This window comes from Prunus persica, chromosome G6, assembly GCF_000346465.2.
Source record: "Prunus persica cultivar Lovell chromosome G6, Prunus_persica_NCBIv2, whole genome shotgun sequence".
Taxonomy (NCBI): domain Eukaryota; kingdom Viridiplantae; phylum Streptophyta; class Magnoliopsida; order Rosales; family Rosaceae; genus Prunus; species Prunus persica.
In genome coordinates this window covers 6,743,262-6,763,271 of record NC_034014.1, presented here as the reverse complement: position 1 = coordinate 6,763,271, position 20,010 = coordinate 6,743,262, and the positions used below count along the sequence as shown (strand labels likewise).

Sequence of the window (20,010 nt, the reverse complement as noted above, 5' to 3'; positions counted from 1 at the left end):
AATACAGGGAAGGGAAAGTTCCTGGAAGATGCAAGGAAACTTCCTCTGTGGGCTCCACCTTCAAACTTTTACAACATATCCTTTTTTTTCTTTTTTTTGGTCTCAGAAAATAGTTATATGTGCTATATCATTAAAGAGAACCCTCTTTCCTCAATGATAGAGGTGTGAAACTCATTGAAAGCATTTTGTGGTTAGGGATGAGCCGAATTCCGAGCGGGGATATCCTTTGGATGTGGCAACACATCGTGGTATTTACCAAAAAAAAAAAAAACTCTCCTTGTTAATCAAAGATGATTTAAAAAAAAAACAATTTAAACCTTTTTATATTAAATAATTTTAATAATTAAAGGTGATAATGTAATTTTAACATTCTAATCTTCCATTAAAAAAAACTAAAGAAATAACTTTGTATTTAATTTGTTTGGAGAAAGAATATTTAGTTAAAAGAAAAAAAGAAAAGAAAAAGAAAAACCTAGGAAAATCTCGGTACATTATGAACTGGTCTGTGGCTCTGTGTTCTGGGTCTCACTCCAAGAGCCACAGCAATCCTGGTCAATCGAAACATGAACAACGGCGAGCAAAGACGCTTAAATGGAGAGGCAGAGGAAGACGAAGAGGAAGACGATGCAAACAATGGAGGCCTCGCTGCTTGGGAACGAGCCTACGCTGATGAGAGGTCATGGGAGTCACTGCAAGAGGACGAGTCTGGGCTTCTTCAGCCCATTGACAACCAGAGCCTTAAACATGCTCAGTACCGTCGTCGCCTTCGTGCTGCCTCCACTGCTCGAATTCAAAAGGGTCTTATTCGTTATGTTTACATTGTTATCGACCTCTCTAAGGTATTTGATTCCCATTTGCTTAATACCCTTTTGAGCTCTAAGGAAATTTTGTTCAATTTTGGTTATGGGTCTGTCTGTTTGTGTTTAGAGAGAGAGAATTTAGCTTATTTTTCTTTGGTTTGATCTTATGGGATTGGTTTTTCTGGAATCTTTTGTTTAGTAAAGTTTGGAACTTCAAATTGATTTGAAGTACATTGACTTTATTCTGGGTTGAAGAATGGTTAGAGCTGAGTGAGGACAACCAAGGACATTGGTTTATATCATCTTCAATCAATAATGAAAATGATATATTAAGATACATGGATGCAGAAGTTCTTTGATAGTTCTGGGTGATATTTATCTACTTAATTTGTGATTCCAAATTGTTGCCTTTGGTTTCTTTTAATATTTGTAGGCTGCTGCGGAAATGGATTTTCGACCAAGCCGAATGGGCGTGGTTGCAAAACATGTTGAGGCTTTCATTATAGAGTTTTTTTACCAGAATCCGCTTAGTCAAGTTGGCCTGGTGACTATAAAAGACGGTGTTGCTCATTGCTTAACGGATCTTGGTGGCAGTCCCAATTCTCATGTTAAAGCTTTGATGGGTAAGCTGGAATGCTCAGGTGACTCGTCCCTACAGAACGCATTGGATCTTGTACATGGGTATCTGGAACAGATTCCATCATATGGTCATAGAGAAGTTCTGATCTTATATTCAGCTCTCAGTACCTGTGATCCAGGAGATATAATGGAAACTATCCAGAAATGTAAGAAATCCAAAATTAGGTGCTCAGTTATTGGTCTCTCAGCAGAAATTTTCATATGCAAACATCTATGCCAGGAAACTGGTGGCTTGTACTATATTGCATTGGATGAGGTGAGTTCAACTAAGTAACCCTACACTACTAAAATAACATGAATTCTGGTTTTTCAAGGCATTTGAGCACAAATTCTATCATCTGGATGAAACGTTTCTCAAGAATGACCTTGATGATAACCCAAAATAAGAAACAGTGTTGTCATAGAGACTGGAAAGTGGTCTTTAGTCTCACACTTAAAAGATTTAACATTTATTTATTTTGGAGCCTGATGTTCATCCAGAGTTATTTATTAGATTTAACCGACAAGTTTGTTTTTAAAACATTCATTCTGATATGTATCTCCTTGCATAGCCACACTTAAAAGAGTTAATCTTGGAACATGCACCTCCACCACCAGCAATAGCAGAATTTGCAATTGCTAATTTGATAAAGATGGGCTTCCCACAAAGAGCGGCAGAGGGCTCTGTGGCAATTTGTTCATGTCACAAGGAGGCAAAGGTCGGAGGTGGATACACTTGTCCAAGGTGCAAGGCACGTGTATGTGACCTACCTACTGAATGTCGCATTTGTGGGTTGACGCTTATTTCTTCTCCTCATTTGGCAAGGTCTTATCATCATCTTTTCCCCATTGTGCCATTTGATGAGGTCTCTCCGTCACTACTAATTGATCAACAAAACAAGTTTCCTAGAGCTTGTTTTGGCTGCCAACAGAGTCTTCTCAATCCCGGTAAGTATTTATGTACATAAAATAGATCATTTGGAGCTTTTGCAATAAATTTGATCATACATGCATTTGAATGGCATTTCTACTGGTCATCTGTGTTTTTGTTTGGTTATGAAATGTTGTAGATGTAGATCAGTCATGTTTTCTATGATTGTGTCTGTCAACATTAAAACTTCTGCAGGTCCAATAAGGAAGCTGGGGAGCTTAGTGATTCTTTGCCATAATGCAATTGTTCCCCAACATGTTAGCAGATGCTCCCTTAGGAAGCAGCATCTAGCTGCTTTTGAGTGTAATAATGATAAGACTACTTAAGAGGAGAAGAGTCTAAATTGGAATAGGTTAGATGATGAGAGAATGAGAGGCATCTTATCCCCTCCAAAAAGAGGCAGTAATAGAAAAGTGAAGGAAGAGAAAAGGCAATTAAAGTGAAAAGGTGAACTAGAAATTTGGCTCAACCCTTAATTATAAAAATCACAGGGAAAGAGTAGGAGCACCTCCCAAATAAAACTAAGTTATTCATTGATGTCATATATAAACCTTGCCTATGTTTTCAGCTTTTTACCGGTTGCATATGTGGAATGTCTTTGCCTATGTAACAGGTGGCATCACTTCCCTGGCTTACTTCCTTTTCTCTGCTTATGACACAGGAAACAAACCCAGCCTTCGTGTTGCTTGTCCAAAATGCAAACAGCACTTCTGCCTTGATTGTGACATTTATATTCATGACAGCTTGCATAACTGCCCAGGTTGTGAGAGCGCCAGCCATTCCAAGATACCAAATGCTAACAAAGGATGAGTACTGCTGCCTCCCCATATGTGGTTGTCTCTCATGACTGTTTGTACTACCCGAACTTATGACCTGGCTACTGTCACATGTGGCAGTGTTCAATCGGAGCTGCTGCGTTTCTCTGATGTTCTTCATCAAGCCTTACAAAAGAAAACACAGTAATTGACGGTACATTGATGAATCCAAGTTTCCAAATTGCCATAAACGATAGTTTAAGAAACCGAGGAATTTTTTTCCTTGTTTGTTGCCGATACCATTGCAGCTGAGGATTTGTTAGTCATAACTTCATAGAGGAGGGATTTGCATTTGAAAATGCAGATATGGTAGCCTTAGTACTGTGAATTTGGATAGATATGTTGTCTTAATACAAGTTTTGCTCCGTTTGCTTTGGTTTTGCTTGGAATTGAATGACATTTTTTGCTCTGTTTGTTGATGGCGTCACATATAATGCAAGATTTATCTTTCATCTCAAGTAATCAAATTTGCTAATGTAAATTATGTAAACGTAAGACAGATTAAAAAGTTTTATTTATAGAATCATGTATTAATGTCTTCGTAAGGGTGTCCGAGTAATGGGAAATTTTCAGACCAAAAATAATTTTATAAGAGACTTAGCTTTAAAACATTGAATCTTCATCCAATGCATCACACCACATCAATGGCTGGGTGTCTGGAATATTGTGGGGGTCTGAATTTTTCCACGATATTTTACTGTCCTTTATTTGAAGGAAAATCAATGACAGGCTCGTGCCAAAAACACTCGGCTTAAAATTTGAAACATTTTATGTCTGGAGGAGCATGATCATAAGCTCAAAAGTCAGAAGTCTCATGAAACTCAATTGGAAACGCATAAAACTAATATAATTTCCACGTTGCCCCGCCATCGGAGGTGCAAGGGCCTTGCTGTCCTTCAAATGGATCTCTACACGTTACTACAAATATCATGCCCGAGTAATGGGCACAAAAAATTCATTAAAACCATGCCAGACTATAAAGAGAAAAACATCCATTTTGACAAAAAATGATTTCTCTATAAACAACTGAATCTGAGTGAATATTTACAGGCTATTGCTTCTCGCTATAAAACCGAGACAAGGCAGCTATCTTGTATTTCTGTGATGGGGTTCCCCCAACTACATCCAAATATTTGAATTGATGGATTCAAATCACATATCTCCTGTACAATACCAGCACGGGACCTGCAGATCATTAAAGACTTGAACAAGCCTGTTTCTGTTAAGTCAAACAGGCATCACGAACACAGCTGAAACGTGAACAGGATACTGAAAAATGATAAAAGGCCTCAAGCTTACAAACCAAGGGAAAATTTTTGCAGGCGCCAGCAAAAGTTTTGCAATCATGCAGTCTATTTGGATGCCTTGTGTATTAAATCGCTTTGTTCTACCCCGGGTGCCTTGTGCCGCATCTAACACTTTGTTCTCCCCGAGGTGCCTTGTGCCGCATCTAACACTTCTTCTCTTGTCAGGGACCAAATGTCTGTCAGCATTCTTTAAATTATAAACCCAAAACTAGATTCTCTGAGTCAATCATAAGATTACTCCAGGATATGCTTTCCATCCCAGGGAAATAAAATTAAAAAAAGCCCAAAAGATAGTTCTCATAAAGAAAAAGTTCCAGTTCCTCTATTCAGAGTCCGAGTCAATAGAAAGATACAACCGCGGCCTGACAGAACGTTTTTGGCGAGGAAATGAGAAAGGACTATTTGATCTCTGCCTACTTGTCTTGTCAGATCTGCTACCGTCATTCATACCGAGAAGCAAAGAAGCTGCATAAGGTACAACAGTGATGAGCCTAATGATCATTAAACTGCAAAGATTTCCAAAAAGGGAATGACAACAATACAATGGCTGGGACAATTTCCACACCCTTATATTGCTATAGCCAGTCTCTTTAATAAGGTTATTGTCTTTTCAACTCTTTCTATGCAGATTTCCTAAAAGAGAGATATTTTATAGATGAAGGCACAGAAGCATTCCTTCAGTTCTCTGTTAACCTCTATATTCTGGTCTCTGAAGAGGCTCACAAAGAATCTGCCTCTCTTCATCGTGCCTTGGTGAACATGGTTCAATTCCTGTTTTGCAAAGAAGCTAGAGTAAACTAGGATGTACATGAGGCAGAAATGAGAAGAGCTTTAAAAGGTTGCACTTGGAGTACAGCAACAAGCTTGGAAGAGTTACAGGTTGGGCAGTGTCCTACTGAATTGCATATTTTAGTCCCATGGAGTTCATGAACTTGAATATGTGATTCCACATGAGTTTGAGCTTGAAGAAGCTCAGTAATGCTCACTTCATTACTCAATCTCACGAGATAGCACTCACTTGTACAAGTAAAACTTACTGCCAAAAAGGAGATATCGCTCGCTCATACAACCCATAAGTTGTTCAAAGAAGAAAAACAAATTTGACTATGTCTCACATTTTAAGCATGTTTATAATCTATTCTCTTTTAGTTCCTTCTACCTTTTTCCATGGTCATGAATCAAAAATTTGTGACATCATCACACCAATCTAATAATTAAGTAAAAACAAAAAACAATTTCTAATTGTGCTCAACGACAGAGCTAAGGCGTGCAATACAGTTTTGCTGGGTTGAACTCAACTGGTTACCCATTCAATCACACGACTGAATTATGAAAAGGAAGATGTCAACCAGACTTCTAACCACTAGAAAATGGTGAGAACTCTACAACTCAGTTTTACTTAAAACCTTCAACTATTAGCATGGTACTCTAGAAGCATTAAACTTTATAGAGAGACTTAAACTAGATTAAACAATTTAAGCTTGGCCACCTAATTGAAATAAATCAAAATATACACAAAACTATCATCACTGGCTTGCAAATATTCTGGAACTTGATGTGTTTTATTGTTTGTTTAATATTAAAAATAACCAAATTGGTTTTTTTCCCTTTCTAATCTATTTCTTTGGTTTAAAGACTTTAAGCTTCAAAAGCTTTAAATAAGAAAATAACATATTTACTTTTTTTTTATAGAGGCTTGGCCACGGAATTCAACACTATTTGAGAAAAAACTAATGATACTAATTAAACAGGCAGAAGCTTAGCCATGTAAGGGCTAAGAGATAATTGGGAGCAAATGTCATATGCTATCAACTTTTGTTTCTCAATAGTAGAATTAAAGTTATAAATATTACTCTCTTTCTTATAAGAAACTTGCGAAATAGTTGAAAAGTCAATAACCTGATTAAAGATGTTGTGGCTATAGCAATATAAGGATGTGGAAATAGCACCTGCCTGAACTATGTATACTGAAGGTGTTGCAACTGGAGAAAAGGAAAAATAAACACAACCCATTTCCTCCCACCCTCAAACCTTTTTTCATATCCAGTACAAGTTAAAAGGTAAAAAGGTAAATATTTTGATCACCAATAGAGTAAAACCAGTTCTCAAACAAAACCTTCACAATGAAATCAGAGGTGATGTATATTAAACCATTAGCATAAACAACCATCAAGCTACCTTTAATGCCAATCATGAACCGATCTAAAACTCATTGTAGCAATTCTGTCGAAAGAGAACGAACCTGTGTCAGCCAAAGAATCCATGGCACCATCTCTGGATGGCATTTGCATTCTCGAATTTAATCCATTTGGAGTTGCAGGCGCACCATTAATGCCACTGGCATCACCCCCAAGCCTCAGAGAAATCCAATCATCAGTAGGGACACCATTTGACATATCAGCCTGATCTCTCAAATCAGAATGCACTGATGCATCTGATGGTCTTGTGGGAAGAAATATTTGAAGAGAGGGATCATCACCAGCAAAAGCCAATGGATTATCAACTAAGCCATCATTCATGTCAGCATCTGAACGACCAACAGAAGAATCAGGTACTAGGGTAGCAGATCCCATGCCAGTTTCTGAAGCCAAGGTGTATCCATTCATAGATGTGGAACAATTGATGGAACCATGAGGCAGACCAACTAGGGTATCTGGTACATCTGCCTCGGAACTAAATAATTGAAATCCAGGGCCTGATTGAGTTCCGGGAGCTAATGGTGGCCAGAGCGGAATAAAATCATCATCGTTGCCATTAAAAAGACCCAAGCATGGATTCCCACCAGTCCCAAGCGTGGGATCTTCACCATATGAATCAGCAATTCCAGAAGGGGCCACAGGAAAATTAATCCCACCAGTATCATTTCTCTCTCCCCTGTAGATGGTTCCAGAGGGCATTATGTCATCATCGGAATCACTTAGGACAATAACTTCTGCATCTCCTACAGTTGCAGAAGGATTTTGTCCAGAAAATCCATACACAGAATCAACATTTAGAGAAAAGGAATCCATCTCAATTCCATTGTTAGTAGAGAAATCAAAGTTCCCACCACCATCCTGATTTACACTTGCATCTTCACCATCCCTACCACTTCCGGTGGCACTGCTACTCATTGGGATAACTTTTACCTCGTGGTCTCCAAATGGCACTTGTAATCTATTATCTGAAGAGGTGTTCATATCTTCAGGTTTGCTGAATTCCCAAACACCATTGCGATTCTTCCTCATTCCTAGTTTCAAACCAGTATGACCGTCTGAAACACCTTCCTGTTTGACCTGCTTCAAAACTTCAGTTTTTGGGATAATTTCTTCATCTGTTGGGGCAAGTGTACTATCAGGAAGGTACCACCACCCAAGTTCCCCAAGATCCCTACGATCACTTTCACTTTTAGTCTTCACTCGCCAAGAACCATCAGGCTTCACCTCAATCTCTGCTACATCTTCTCCACAATACCTCATCTGTAACAACCCATGACCAGGAAAAAAAAACAGAAAAGAACAAGAAAAAAAATAGATCAATAAAACGATACTTTTGAAACACAATTTTCTGTAGTGCATAAGAAGGCATTACCTTTGACGTGATACGATTAAAATATGGATCAATAATGACATTCTCCAGTGCATAGTTCTTAAGACAAATGGGGCATTGCCACTGCAATCATAAAGCAAAGCATGCTTTAAAACTAATAAATAAATAAGGACAAAACAACCACATCTTTCATTTTGTGTAGAAGCTTGCCTTCCTTGACCGTTGATTCATTTCCACAAACACTTCAAGATCAAAACAGCCCATGTGAAGGCAGGGCTTGAATCTCCCAGCAACCTTCATTCTTGAACCACTCATCTATCAAATACATGCATAAACATACCCAATTCAGTCCCAGAAACAAATAGCACATACGAACAAAAGCATGAAAGGTGTTCCTCGACATAAGAAAACCTCTCTAGACAATTGATATCCTGTACTACAGAATTACTACATTGAAAGTAAAATATAAACCACATTGATAGTATTGTTTGTGTTAGAACAATTAGGGTCAGCATCAGCTAATATTGGACTGTCCCATCAGTAGAGGGATGTTTATCCTTGGTACAACCCTAGGGAGAGGCACTCACAACATTGGAACTTGATGAAGCACTCTAAACAATTAGCCTAACAAGCATTATCGAGACAGACTCCTGATAATCAATATAAGAATTTGAAAAATAAGTTAGAAGAGAACCCCTTGGTTATTCGTATGGTTGGCAATTCAAACATTCTTGAATCTAAGAGTTGAGATTAATTGCAATGCATATAATTCAGCTCATACACAAAAGTAAAATTCATACAAAATATAACATTCCACAATGCATTATATAATTGTGTTAAATTTACTGGCTTCATAAACTCCTATAACGAAGTGCGCAATTTTCGTCTCACAAAAGTTTATCAGAAAAACGATTTACCGGACAACGCAGATTGACAGTAAAAGAATCTGCAACAACTTCCAAATCACTGTCACTATCATCGTTATCCATTGCAGTCCCGCCACCAACGCAACGACACACACGAGCAAGAGCATCTTCAAAACGCTCACCATCAGACTCCTTGGGAATCACATTGAGAACCTAGAAAAATCAAAATCAAAATATTTTACTAATATAATAAATACCAAGGATACACTAACAAATAACTATTATCTGTTGGCGAAGACAAACTTGAACATGTACAAGTACTGGCAGCAATATAAAACAAATACACTAGTCCTGTATATTTGCAAGCCTTGTATAATCTTGAAATACATCTTTATTCCATTGATAAGTATGATCTTAAAGCTTCGACGCTAAGGTGACAAAACATCTTCATTCCATTGAATTCTCCCATCTTCAACAACATTTTACATACTGAAAAGTCCAAAACAGGCATACAAGCCTGAAACACTTTACATCAATAAAAGATTTCTTAGGGAGTTCAACGACACCAGCTAGATCCCATGTTGATTCAAACATCTTTGCCAGCGCTGAGCATGCCAGAAATATGCATCTTTATGTTTCCACTGTCCCTCCTCCCATCAGCCACAATTTCCGGCTACCTCTCTTCCCACTTTTTGGTTGAAAATTAGTCCTAAAATGTCCCCCTGGATCGACACACCAATTTCAAACCCTCCATACTCAAAAGAACATGTTTTGTATTTGGATGAGAAAGAGCCAAAACAATGTAATCCATACACATTGCAAACTTTAATTTTTCTGCCCATCACTCCCGTTTAAAGCTCATTCTTTGCTGCACTAAAACACATTCCCAACATTTCCAAAGATCCCTGGAAACGTTATATGGGGTACATCTCTAAAAGAAATTGACTTACAACAGACACACACACACCCCCTTTTTCTTTCTCCATACTCATACTGGAATCACCAAAACATTGACATATTTGCAAAATTTCTGCCTGATATGTCGTTTTTTTCATCCTTCTAGTAGTTTGCGGGACTTAACAAACGTCTCTTTTTCAGGTTGCAACTTTTACAAGATGCGTAAATACAAGCTCAACTATCCCAAAAAAAAATCATATTAAAAAAATCAGCAGTACCTGTTGCAAAGTGCGTCTCTTCACAATACGAACCCCTAAGCAGAACATACGGGCATCACATCCTGTTAAGGAAATCTTATTAATTCCGTCTTTCGTGTATGGTGTGATCTGACAAAACAACATGAAGTACACTAAGATACTAAACACAGAAACAACTTGTTAAGTGTTTTGATTCACAGAGCAATCAGAAAATGCCCTGCAGTCACAAAGAAAGTAATCTCATCGAAAATAGCGAGGTGATATGGGTTAAAAGCATGGAAAGAATACTGACAACTAAAAGCAAATAAATGTACAGGTGGAACTCACAATTGGACCATCATCACGACCATTAGCTCCGAGAAGTTGCGAGCCAGGTCTATTAATTGCACGAACAGGCATACCTGCGTATAATCCAGAGAAATCTCCAATGAAACACAGAGAGTACATTCAAGTAAATGCATTTACATATTCCAAATACATAACCAACGCGACCTCTCTAAGACTACATTTTAGATTTAAGCTCAAAATTCATCAATAAATGTCAAACAATCAGAATTACCATACCATTGACCTGTAGATCTGCATATTGCGGCCATTGCATCCTGAATGCAACTTTGTCATTTAGAAGCATACACCAAGCCTGCAAAATAATGTCAGAATGACAAATCAACATATTTAGTGCCATGTACAAGGCCAATGATTCCCCAATCATCATTCAATACATTAACCAACCTGGACATCATATTCTTGTTTAGACAATAAGTCTTTGTCTGCCCTGGTGAGGTGAAATGTTTTCTCCACAGTTTGGACTGGGTTTGAACTGGACAATTTGCAAGGTCAATGAGGAACAATATCAGATGTAAAGTACAGCATTCAAGACATGGATTGTGAAGTAAATGCTATTAAGAAAATGCGCACAGATCATCAAAAGGGGGATTTTCTTCTCTGTATGCGAGTGTACATAGATCTTTGTCAAGTAGTTCATAAGAATAATTCTACTTGTTGTATAGTAAATCAAAAGAGGATAACATGGAGTTTTTGGTAACAAGACATTTAGTCATTCAAAAATATACTGGCTCATAAACAGTATTATGAATTGTGAAGTAAAAACAAGCTACTCCCAAAATTATATCCTATGCATCATATTTTGGGCTAAGTCTCATACGCAAAGTAATGGCATCTTCGGGACAAAACTGATTGTTGCTTGGAGTTAGAAAATTATTACAGGGCATGTGCATACTAAATACACATAGAACACATATAAGAAATTACTATAAAAAATGAACTCTGGATACAAAAGTAACTAGCTCCTAGAAAATCTTTTTTTCTCTTTTTGTAAGCATGATTTTCCAAAATTCCTGTCTACCAAACACAAAAATTTAGCTCAACTTTCCTCCTCTTGTCATCAATAACTATATAGCTTCAAGACAAACAGGGAAAACAAACTACTATGAACTTCACATATCCTAAGCTTGAAGTCAATGCAAAGACAGATCCACTCACCCATCAGTTGGACTATTTGTAGCATTCAACTTCACAGGATGTAAAGGATGTTGAATACTTACCCAAAACCTGAATAAGAAGAATCACATGGTTAAGCCAAAGAAAAGCCATAGTTTAAAAGATGACAAAGAATTTGCACTGTTAAGCATAAGCAAAGTGAGGCAATAGCCATTACATCAATAAGGTCAAGGTAAAATGCCGAAAGCCACATGTCAAATCAGGCATAATCATTATGTTGGGACGAATTTTTGCCACTTAGATCCAGCTAACGTCATACCAACCACTAAATTATACCCCATAATGATCTAAACACATCCTCTTCTCCTTGCCAAAATGGCACCTTCAACTACACATTAATCATTGCAAGTGATGCTCAAAAAACCAAGCAAACAATCAAGAAGAAAGACACTCTAAGCCCAAAGTGAGACCTAGTTGACACCTGAAAGACATGTCTGCTCAATGTCGATTCTTTACTTTTGGTTTCTTCTGACTAGTAGAATAGCTTTATTCAAATTTAGCTTCTTTTAAAATGATTTGAATGGTCAATTTCAGATGATTTAAAAATGACATACTATCCAATGATTATACCAGAAAATAAATGTCATATGAAATAAGAATAGCCTGTACGCTGAGTAACTCAGAATCTAAAGTCATCATCTTCATGACATAAAATTTTCTCAAATATTATGACATTTAAGAGAAGCTAACCATGGTATTGTAAGCTCACGACTAGGAGAGATTAGCAACCCAAAGGGAAAAAATGTTCAAATGTTCCAATGGTACATAAACTGAGTAAGGAGGTTATAGAGGTCATAACACCAAAATGACATATCGCATTGATGCACAGATGCAGTGATATGAAATATGCTAACATCATAATATGGAAGATTTAGCCCAACTTAGAAATGAGAAGAAGTTGGGAGAGAGGCTCAGCACGTATGAGTTAAACAAACCCCAAAACACAAAAAAATAAATAAATAAATAATTCGTGGAAAAATTAATTATAAAGAGTTTTTATAACAAGAGAATACTGGTGCCACATACGGATCAGCCCGACTTAGTCGACACATTTCACAATAAAATAATTCGGGAACTGGTAGATTGCCTTCCACAGGTTTCTCTGGAATAATAACACAACTCATGTGTTGCCACACTTGGCATCTTGGATCTTCACACTGCCATTAAAGCAACCAGAAAAGTGAAAACCATAAGAAAGGTGCAGTAAAGGTGTTCAAATGAGAAAAAGTTTCATGTTGAAAAAGTAGGTCAAATGACAAAAGGACTGGACATATAGAAGGCTTGTGTTTGTTAATCAAACACTTGTTTGTCTGTTTACTACTACAAAGAACCATGCTATATCTAAGGAGACTCGAGAAAATATGAAAATTTGAAGCATACCTTGATCATTGACTCTGTTTCTAATAAACGCCCACAGAGACAGCGAACCTTTATATCTGACTGAAAGGGATCCTCAATTTCACCTTTTATTTTCACATTACTGCTGTCAGAGATGCATTGTCCCTTTGATGCTAAATCAGGGGCCCCAGAAATCTGCATTTTTCTGGAGAAAAGAAAACACGAGAAAGTCAGAGGAAAGAGAAGTAAACACACACACATCGGATTACATAGATTATGAAACATATGGGAGAACTGCAGCTCTACATGATATCATTACAAGGGATAGGTCAGTAACTAAGGAGTTAACTAAAACAAAAGGCAAAGCAAGCGAATATTCCAGCCCCTTAATAAAATCATGCAACAAATATATGAAAAATATGAGAACATACCTATAGGTGTCATCGACAAGTTCCGCCACCTGTTCCTTTCTAACTGTATTCTTCTTTGGCCACATTTTAGAAACTGTACATAAATAGAAATAAATACAGTACTATCTTTTAAAAGAATCAGACATGGAACATATCCAAAGAATTAAAATCATGTGAACATATGATGTTACAAACTCACACAAACAATTATTCAACCCACCCCATCCCCCAAAACCAAACCCAAAAAAAAAAAAAAAAGATTAAATAACACAACTCAATCATAAAAAATTAAAATTAATACGGTTCGGCTCATAGAAGTTAAAGCCAAGGACAGTTCAAGAAACATATTTGGGTAGAGAAGAAAAAGGAAACAATCATTAGGATTGAAGATTTTAACAATCAACAAACTATCCAGCTGTAGAATCACTTGATTCTATATTGTTATTTGTGTCTCAACAATTGAATGATTGGATGACAACCCTTTATTCTATGCAAAAAGATTTAACAGAAGTGTAGATAGCACCAATTTACTTCCACTGGATTTACAACTAAAATGTCCCCACCGGTTTCCTGAACTAGAAAATGTTCTTATGGAAAAAAGAGTCATAATTCTAAGATTCTCAAACATCGGATACAAGAGCCCCACTCGTTTCTAGGTCAGTACAATACAAGACAAATAGCAAGTGAAAGCCACTTCATACAAAGTACCATTAGTGTTAAATATATGTAGCATGCTGACAAAGATTACATGTCATACAAAGTACAACAATTTATGACACGAGGATTCACAGCATCGAAGAATTTATTATAGAAAATAATTGAGAACAAAATAGTCATAATTTCTTACATGTACTACATGATGGATGATGAAAAGGAATTATCCATGTTTACCCAACAGATTAGATACATTTATACAAACAAACAGTATACCCAATCAGGAATGTTATTGGAACAATTAAAGTGTCTGAACCAGGAAGAAAACAATTGGTAAAGAACCATTTACCTTGATCTTCAGAAAGAAGTGCTAATATCCGGTCAACAAGATCCTGCATAATAGACATTGGTGAATCAGACAATGGTCTTCCATTACAAAATTCATCTTAAAAACCAGGTAAAATGGCTTCAGAAGATACCATGGTAAAAAGTAGGCTATTTTTTATGGCAATGAACAGGCCACATTTGGCCTAAGTTTACTTATTTTATACAAGAACAGAAAATTACAGGCAAAAAATATATCCAAATAATTTGACAGATCCATGCACTCAAATGCCATCACGGAAAGGACTAACAATAATAAATCCATCTTGACTGTTGCAATATTTTCATAGGATTGGCAGTGGCAAACTTAAGAGATCGGAGGATTTTTTTTTTTTTTCTTTTTTTGGGTGGGGGGAGAAACAGAGAGGCTCGAATTAACCAGGCAACTCAGATAGTCATCAAGAATAATAGCACAGAACACAATATGCAATAATTTCTTTCTAAAACACAACAATAATTACATATCAAGGAAAAATTCAATCCAACCATAACAAATTGCACCTAAAGTAAAATATAGAATATATTAACAAGGCCTAACTTCTTTCATAGAAGTATTAACAAGAACCATAAGAGCCACCAAAAACGTGACTTCCTGTGAACTCAAAAAATTTATGCCACTGTAGCACAAAATGCAGTGGCAAGGTGAGTACATGGATAATATCCACAATCTATGGGAAACCAACATCGCAGCACAAAAGCGGTATTTCTGGCATCTCACCTGCTTCTTCCCCTGCTTTGAAAGGCTTAATTGGGTGAGAACATCCTTGAGCTCTTTTATTCGAAAATAAGCCAATTTTTCCTGCAGTAGTAAACAAAAATTCTAATAAGTTCACCGCAGCAATAAGTAACATTCCACCAGTGGGGACACCAAAACAATTCAATGCAATAGCAAGCAAATATGGAGGTACGAATAACAACTCTGATAACTAACCGCAAAAGTATGAACAAACACCGATATAATTAACAACCGCAACATCATACCCTCTCTACCTAATTTTTGACTTCCTACAGTGAAACTAAATAGCTAAATCACTCTTTTCTCAAAAAATTCATCGTATCTGCACTACTACCTACTGTTGTGATTCTGAAAGAAATAAGTCACTAACTCCTTTGACAAACCAAACCATGCTAACAGATAGATGATGCTTTAAACAAACGAAATTCGACATACTGTACAAGTGACCATATACAACACAATCTCTCTCTTTTTCCTTCAAATGATAGAGCCAGTAAACCGAACCACACTCATCCAAGAAAAACTGTAGATAGATAGATAGTATGAATTTCAGAAGCTCAATTTAACATGAAAACTGTCTGCTTCAATGAAATTAAAAGTTGCATGAGATACTTTAACATACAAAAATATAATATGGGACATGGAAAAAAAATAAAACTTGCAGCCAAGCATGGAACTAGATTTACTACACTTTCTTAAAAGCTAATTCCCCATCAACACTACTACTTGCCCAACTATTCGTGATCAAACTGTATTCACGTAAAATGTCTTTGCTTGCTTCCTCACATTTCTCTATAGTTAAGTCTTTCTTCTTGTGTCATCCATTCACACCTTATGCAAGTCACACAAGCAACAATAAGGGAAAAATTAACAATAAGCAAAAAGATATCACACCCAACTACATTATGTCATATACTAATTGGATAAAAGACAAACCAATTGACACACATAAAGCTGCTAATTAAGCTTATTTCGACTAGTGCTTACAATCCTGCCAGTTGCATACTGGTTGACTAAATTCACTACAGTAAAACAAGACCACAATTGACTAAATTAACAATAGCAAAGTAAAATTTCTGAAGCAAATGTTCAACCAAATGCCAAAACTACATCCACTACAATACAACTACAAAATTGCATGCATCAAATTGCACAAGAATCAACACAAACTTAATATCCCAGCAAATTTCACAACAATAATCATCAAGAAAAAAAAATGTAATCAAATTGCAACAAATCAACTAAATACCTTGCAACTAGCTACCAAATCCATTTTCACCACCAAAAATTAATGCCCAAGAAGTACAAAATCTTCACCGGACCAATTATTTAATCAACCACCAAACCAAACATACCAGCACATAGCCTCCACGGGGATCGATCTAACCAAAAAATAAAATCCAAAAACAGATTAATCAGAACCAGAAAAACAAAAACAAAAACATTTCAACTGAAAGTCCTGGATTGAATAGCAACAACAGCATGCACACAAAAAAAACCCAAGAAACCGATTGAAATCTTACTTGGGTAAACGAATTGGGGGACGAAGTTCAGGGTTTTTGCTAACGCCGACTCTACTCCTCTTCGTCCCTGTTGTTATTGTTTCGCGTTTTGCGTTTCTTTTTGACCGAGACCCAACCAGAACCAATCCCCCAATTACAAAGTTCGGACGTATCGCCGATTATCCAATCCGGTTTTTTCACGGGGACAGGTCCGGGTTCGGTTTCGGTGCGCTCACGTGTATGTTGTATGCCACGCCCTCCCAGCTCTGGCTTCTTTTCAGCCTTTAGGTACGGCTCTTCGGTATTATAGAATAGTCCTGTACCCCGCTAAGATCTCGCCACGTCAGCAATCACTAAATAAATTAAAATAATCGCTTTTTATTATTTTATTAATAACCGTACAATTAGGTGTTCGATCATAGTGGACTGGAAAAAAGCATGCACGAGAGAATCAGGAAAGATGGAGGAAGGAGCACGGAACGATCTCTTGCGGGTCCCGCAGGAGTACCAATTTTTCTTTTTTTTGGCACATGTATGAATTATTTATATAGAAAAAATTACTAAATTTCTTTTTTCTTATATGGTTTTTTCTTTTTTTCTTTTTCCCTTTTGGTGGAGAAATTATCAAAAGGCAGGTGGGAAACTCCGAGCGCCGCGTTAAAAAGATGGACAAAGCGAGAGGGGGGCCCACAGAACGAAAAAGTAGAAAAAGTCATTCCAACAAATTGAACAACTTGAATTTGAGATTCTCTACAAATTGCTTGGTAAAAAATTGGTTTTGGTTTCAATCCCACTTCTGATTGCATTAGTTCAATGAGATTTTGTAACGATTTCAATCGGATTGTAATATCTTAAGCGCTATTGGGTGGTTGACAAGTGTCCTTGCGAAACATGAAAGTTTCCAATTGGTCCCTTCCATCCATCATCATTCAACTATGCTTGGAATGTCTAACAAGACCATTAGCTCTCGTTGGTCTCTGGCGTTTAATGTTGTTTTTAATTTAGGTCATGTTGTAATTGTTTTTTTTTTTTTCGATGTTGTGGTAAGCATTTATATTTTTACAGTTGTGTTTATTTTCATTTAAGATTAGCCTCTACGTATGGGCTTCCGCTCCTATGGGAGGTTTTTTTTTTTAAATAATAAATTTTATTTTAGAATTAAAAAAGATAATAGGTAGTTGTGTTCTATAAACATAGAATCCATTATCTTATTTTTCTTTTAATATGAAAAAGTATGAATTTATCATATTATTATTATTTAATTAATAATTTTAATTCTTAATATTTGCATTAATCAAGGGTATTTTTTGGTATTTTAAATGTTTTACCGTTCTCGCTTTTTACTTTATATATATAAGAAATAAAATAAAATAATGTTTTCGTAATTTAACTATATGAAAAAATATGAGTGTAACAAATAAAAGTTAATTGATGATGTTAATAAAGTTATTGACTTAAATTTTGATTATGGGGTTGGGTGAAAAAAAACTATTTGAGGTTGTTGTATATGTATGACTAGTTGTATGAATCCATTCACATAATGCATAATGCATGACATGGTATGACATAATTTTAGTCAAATATTTTATTTGAAAAATTCATGCACCGACAATTTGATTTGACTTGCCTAAATTATTCTTTATTTTATTGTAAAATTTTCCGGTCTAATTCGAACCAAAAATATTGAGTAAAAGATAGGATGACAGCCCTCTCTAAACCTGTAAGGGGTCGTTTGGTACATAAGTGTGGCTTGGACTGGTATAGACTAAATTTAGTACCATGTTTGTTTCATTTAATTCTAGTCTTAGATAGGATTGCTAATACTGGGCTCACCAAAAACACCTCCTTAGGAGGGGACTACTAAGTCCTTGTAGGAATGAAGGATTAGCTAGTCTTACGTTCACCAATGTATAAGATGCATATATTATATTATTATAATGTACTTATATTACTACTATTACTATTATTATTATTATTACTAGCCTCTCTGCACGCGCTTCCGCGCTTGCGAGAGGTTTTTAAAAAAAAATAAGTAAATTTATTTTAGAATTAAAAAAGATAATGGTTTTTTTTTTAAAAAAAGATAATGGGTAGTTGTGTTCCATAAAAATAGGATCCATTATCTGCCTTTTTTTTTCTTTTAATTTTTTTAGATATGAAAAAGTGTGAATTTACCATATTATCCTCATTTAATTAATAATTTGAATTCTTAATGTTTGCATTAACCAAGGGCATTTTCTGGTATTTTGAATGTTTCACCATTCTCTGCCTTTTGCTTTATATATATAGATTATTATTATAACATACCCATATATATTATATATTATAATATACATACATATATATAAATATATGTATATGTATTATACCCATGTATATTAGAATATACATATATACACCTATATACACATATATATACATGCAGAGAGCTTCCATTGAGGGATCCCTCAAATAAGCTTATTTGAGGGACACCCCTTGTAGGCCCCACTCCGGATTGTATTTCACTAATCCAAACCGTCTATTTTGTAGATACTCATTCAAAGATCATCCCTACAAAAAATCACTTGAATCCAATATCATTTGACCACTCAATTAAGTTATTGAAATTTTAGCATTTTCTTGAAGTACCGTGTTCATTGATTTTGTAAGACACAATTGGATGTCGAAACGGTTTCCGATTTGTCTAATTTTTTGTTAGGATGATCTATGAATGAAGACCTAAAAAATAGATGGTTTGGATCATTGGGAAAAAAAATTGTAGGGTACCCTAAAGGGCGTCTCTCAAATAATTTTATTTGAGGGATCCCTCAATAGAAGGGGACTGTATATACGTGTATATATGTATATTATTATAATATATATGTACGTTTATATTATTTAAAATATATAATATTATTATAATATACTTATATACATGTATATACACATATATGTTTTATATATATATTATATGTATGTATATATACATATATATATTATAAAATACATATATACATATATATATATAGATATTTTTGAAAAAATAAAAAAATTCTAGTCCTAATCCAAGCATACACCAAACGCAAAATAAGTGTTATCCAACTTAGACCAAGCCAAACCAAGCCAAGCCAGTCCCTAAGCATAGTCCATGTCAAGACAGTCCTGTGTAACAAACGAGCCCTAAATTATTCCTCATTGACTACATATCTAATTTAAGTTATTAGTAATGGATTGTTGCACTATAGAATGTGTTGTTTTTATTTATTTATTAGAATTTGTTGTTTTATTTTTATGATTAAGGTTTATTTCATGAACTTTCTTATAACTTTGGGTTCTAAATAATTGTCTGTTTAGACATCAATTATACCTCTAAATTATTCCTCATTGACTACATATCTAATTTAAGTTATTAGTAATGGATTGTTGCACTATAGAATGTGTTGTTTTTATTTATTTATTAGAATTTG

General features: G+C 35.7%; 2 protein-coding genes across 4 annotated transcripts; one reads left to right on the top strand and one right to left on the bottom strand.

The window, feature by feature from the left end:
* On the top strand, positions 454–3,577 carry LOC18774985 (general transcription factor IIH subunit 2). Its single transcript, XM_007205191.2, has 4 exons — positions 454–839; positions 1,234–1,695; positions 1,991–2,366; positions 3,011–3,577. The coding sequence occupies exons 1-4, from the start codon at positions 564–566 to the stop codon at positions 3,157–3,159; spliced, it is 1,263 nt and encodes a 420-aa protein (XP_007205253.1). The 5' UTR covers positions 454–563; the 3' UTR covers positions 3,160–3,577.
* On the bottom strand, positions 3,986–16,826 carry LOC18773843 (E3 SUMO-protein ligase SIZ1). 3 transcript variants are annotated; one of them, XR_002272392.1, is made up of 18 exons: positions 16,586–16,826; positions 16,312–16,444; positions 15,045–15,125; positions 14,292–14,334; positions 13,310–13,382; positions 12,921–13,083; positions 12,567–12,697; positions 11,523–11,591; positions 10,752–10,839; positions 10,584–10,659; positions 10,347–10,420; positions 10,041–10,148; positions 8,917–9,078; positions 8,210–8,314; positions 8,042–8,122; positions 6,714–7,929; positions 4,468–4,936; positions 3,986–4,349 (listed from the first exon to the last, which is right to left on the bottom strand). XR_002272392.1 is itself a non-coding variant. In XM_020567575.1 (17 exons), the coding sequence occupies exons 2-17, from the start codon at positions 16,333–16,335 to the stop codon at positions 4,794–4,796; spliced, it is 2,637 nt and encodes an 878-aa protein (XP_020423164.1). In that variant the 5' UTR covers positions 16,336–16,444; positions 16,586–16,826; the 3' UTR covers positions 3,986–4,793. The 3 variants fall into 3 exon arrangements, 1 of the variants encoding a protein (XP_020423164.1); XR_002272393.1 differs by lacking the exon at positions 3,986–4,349 and adding an exon at positions 5,037–5,242 and having other exon boundaries at positions 4,828–4,936; XM_020567575.1 differs by having other exon boundaries at positions 3,986–4,936.

Bases quoted from the DNA above. Each gene is read 5' to 3' on its own strand.
- LOC18774985 (XM_007205191.2), top strand. From the start codon at position 564: ATGAACAACGGCGAGCAAAGACGCTTAAATGGAGAGGCAGAGGAAGAC. The intron at 840-1,233 runs GTATTTGATTCC...TAATATTTGTAG, and splicing joins TTGTTATCGACCTCTCTAAG to GCTGCTGCGGAAATGGATTT. The intron at 2,367-3,010 runs GTAAGTATTTAT...CTTATGACACAG, and splicing joins ACAGAGTCTTCTCAATCCCG to GAAACAAACCCAGCCTTCGT.
- LOC18773843 (XM_020567575.1), bottom strand. From the start codon at position 16,335: ATGGATTTGGTAGCTAGTTGCAAG. The intron at 12,698-12,920 runs GTATGCTTCAAA...CTTTAATGGCAG, and splicing joins AAACAGAGTCAATGATCAAG to TGTGAAGATCCAAGATGCCA. The intron at 10,660-10,751 runs GTTGGTTAATGT...ATTATTTTGCAG, and splicing joins AACAAGAATATGATGTCCAG to GCTTGGTGTATGCTTCTAAA.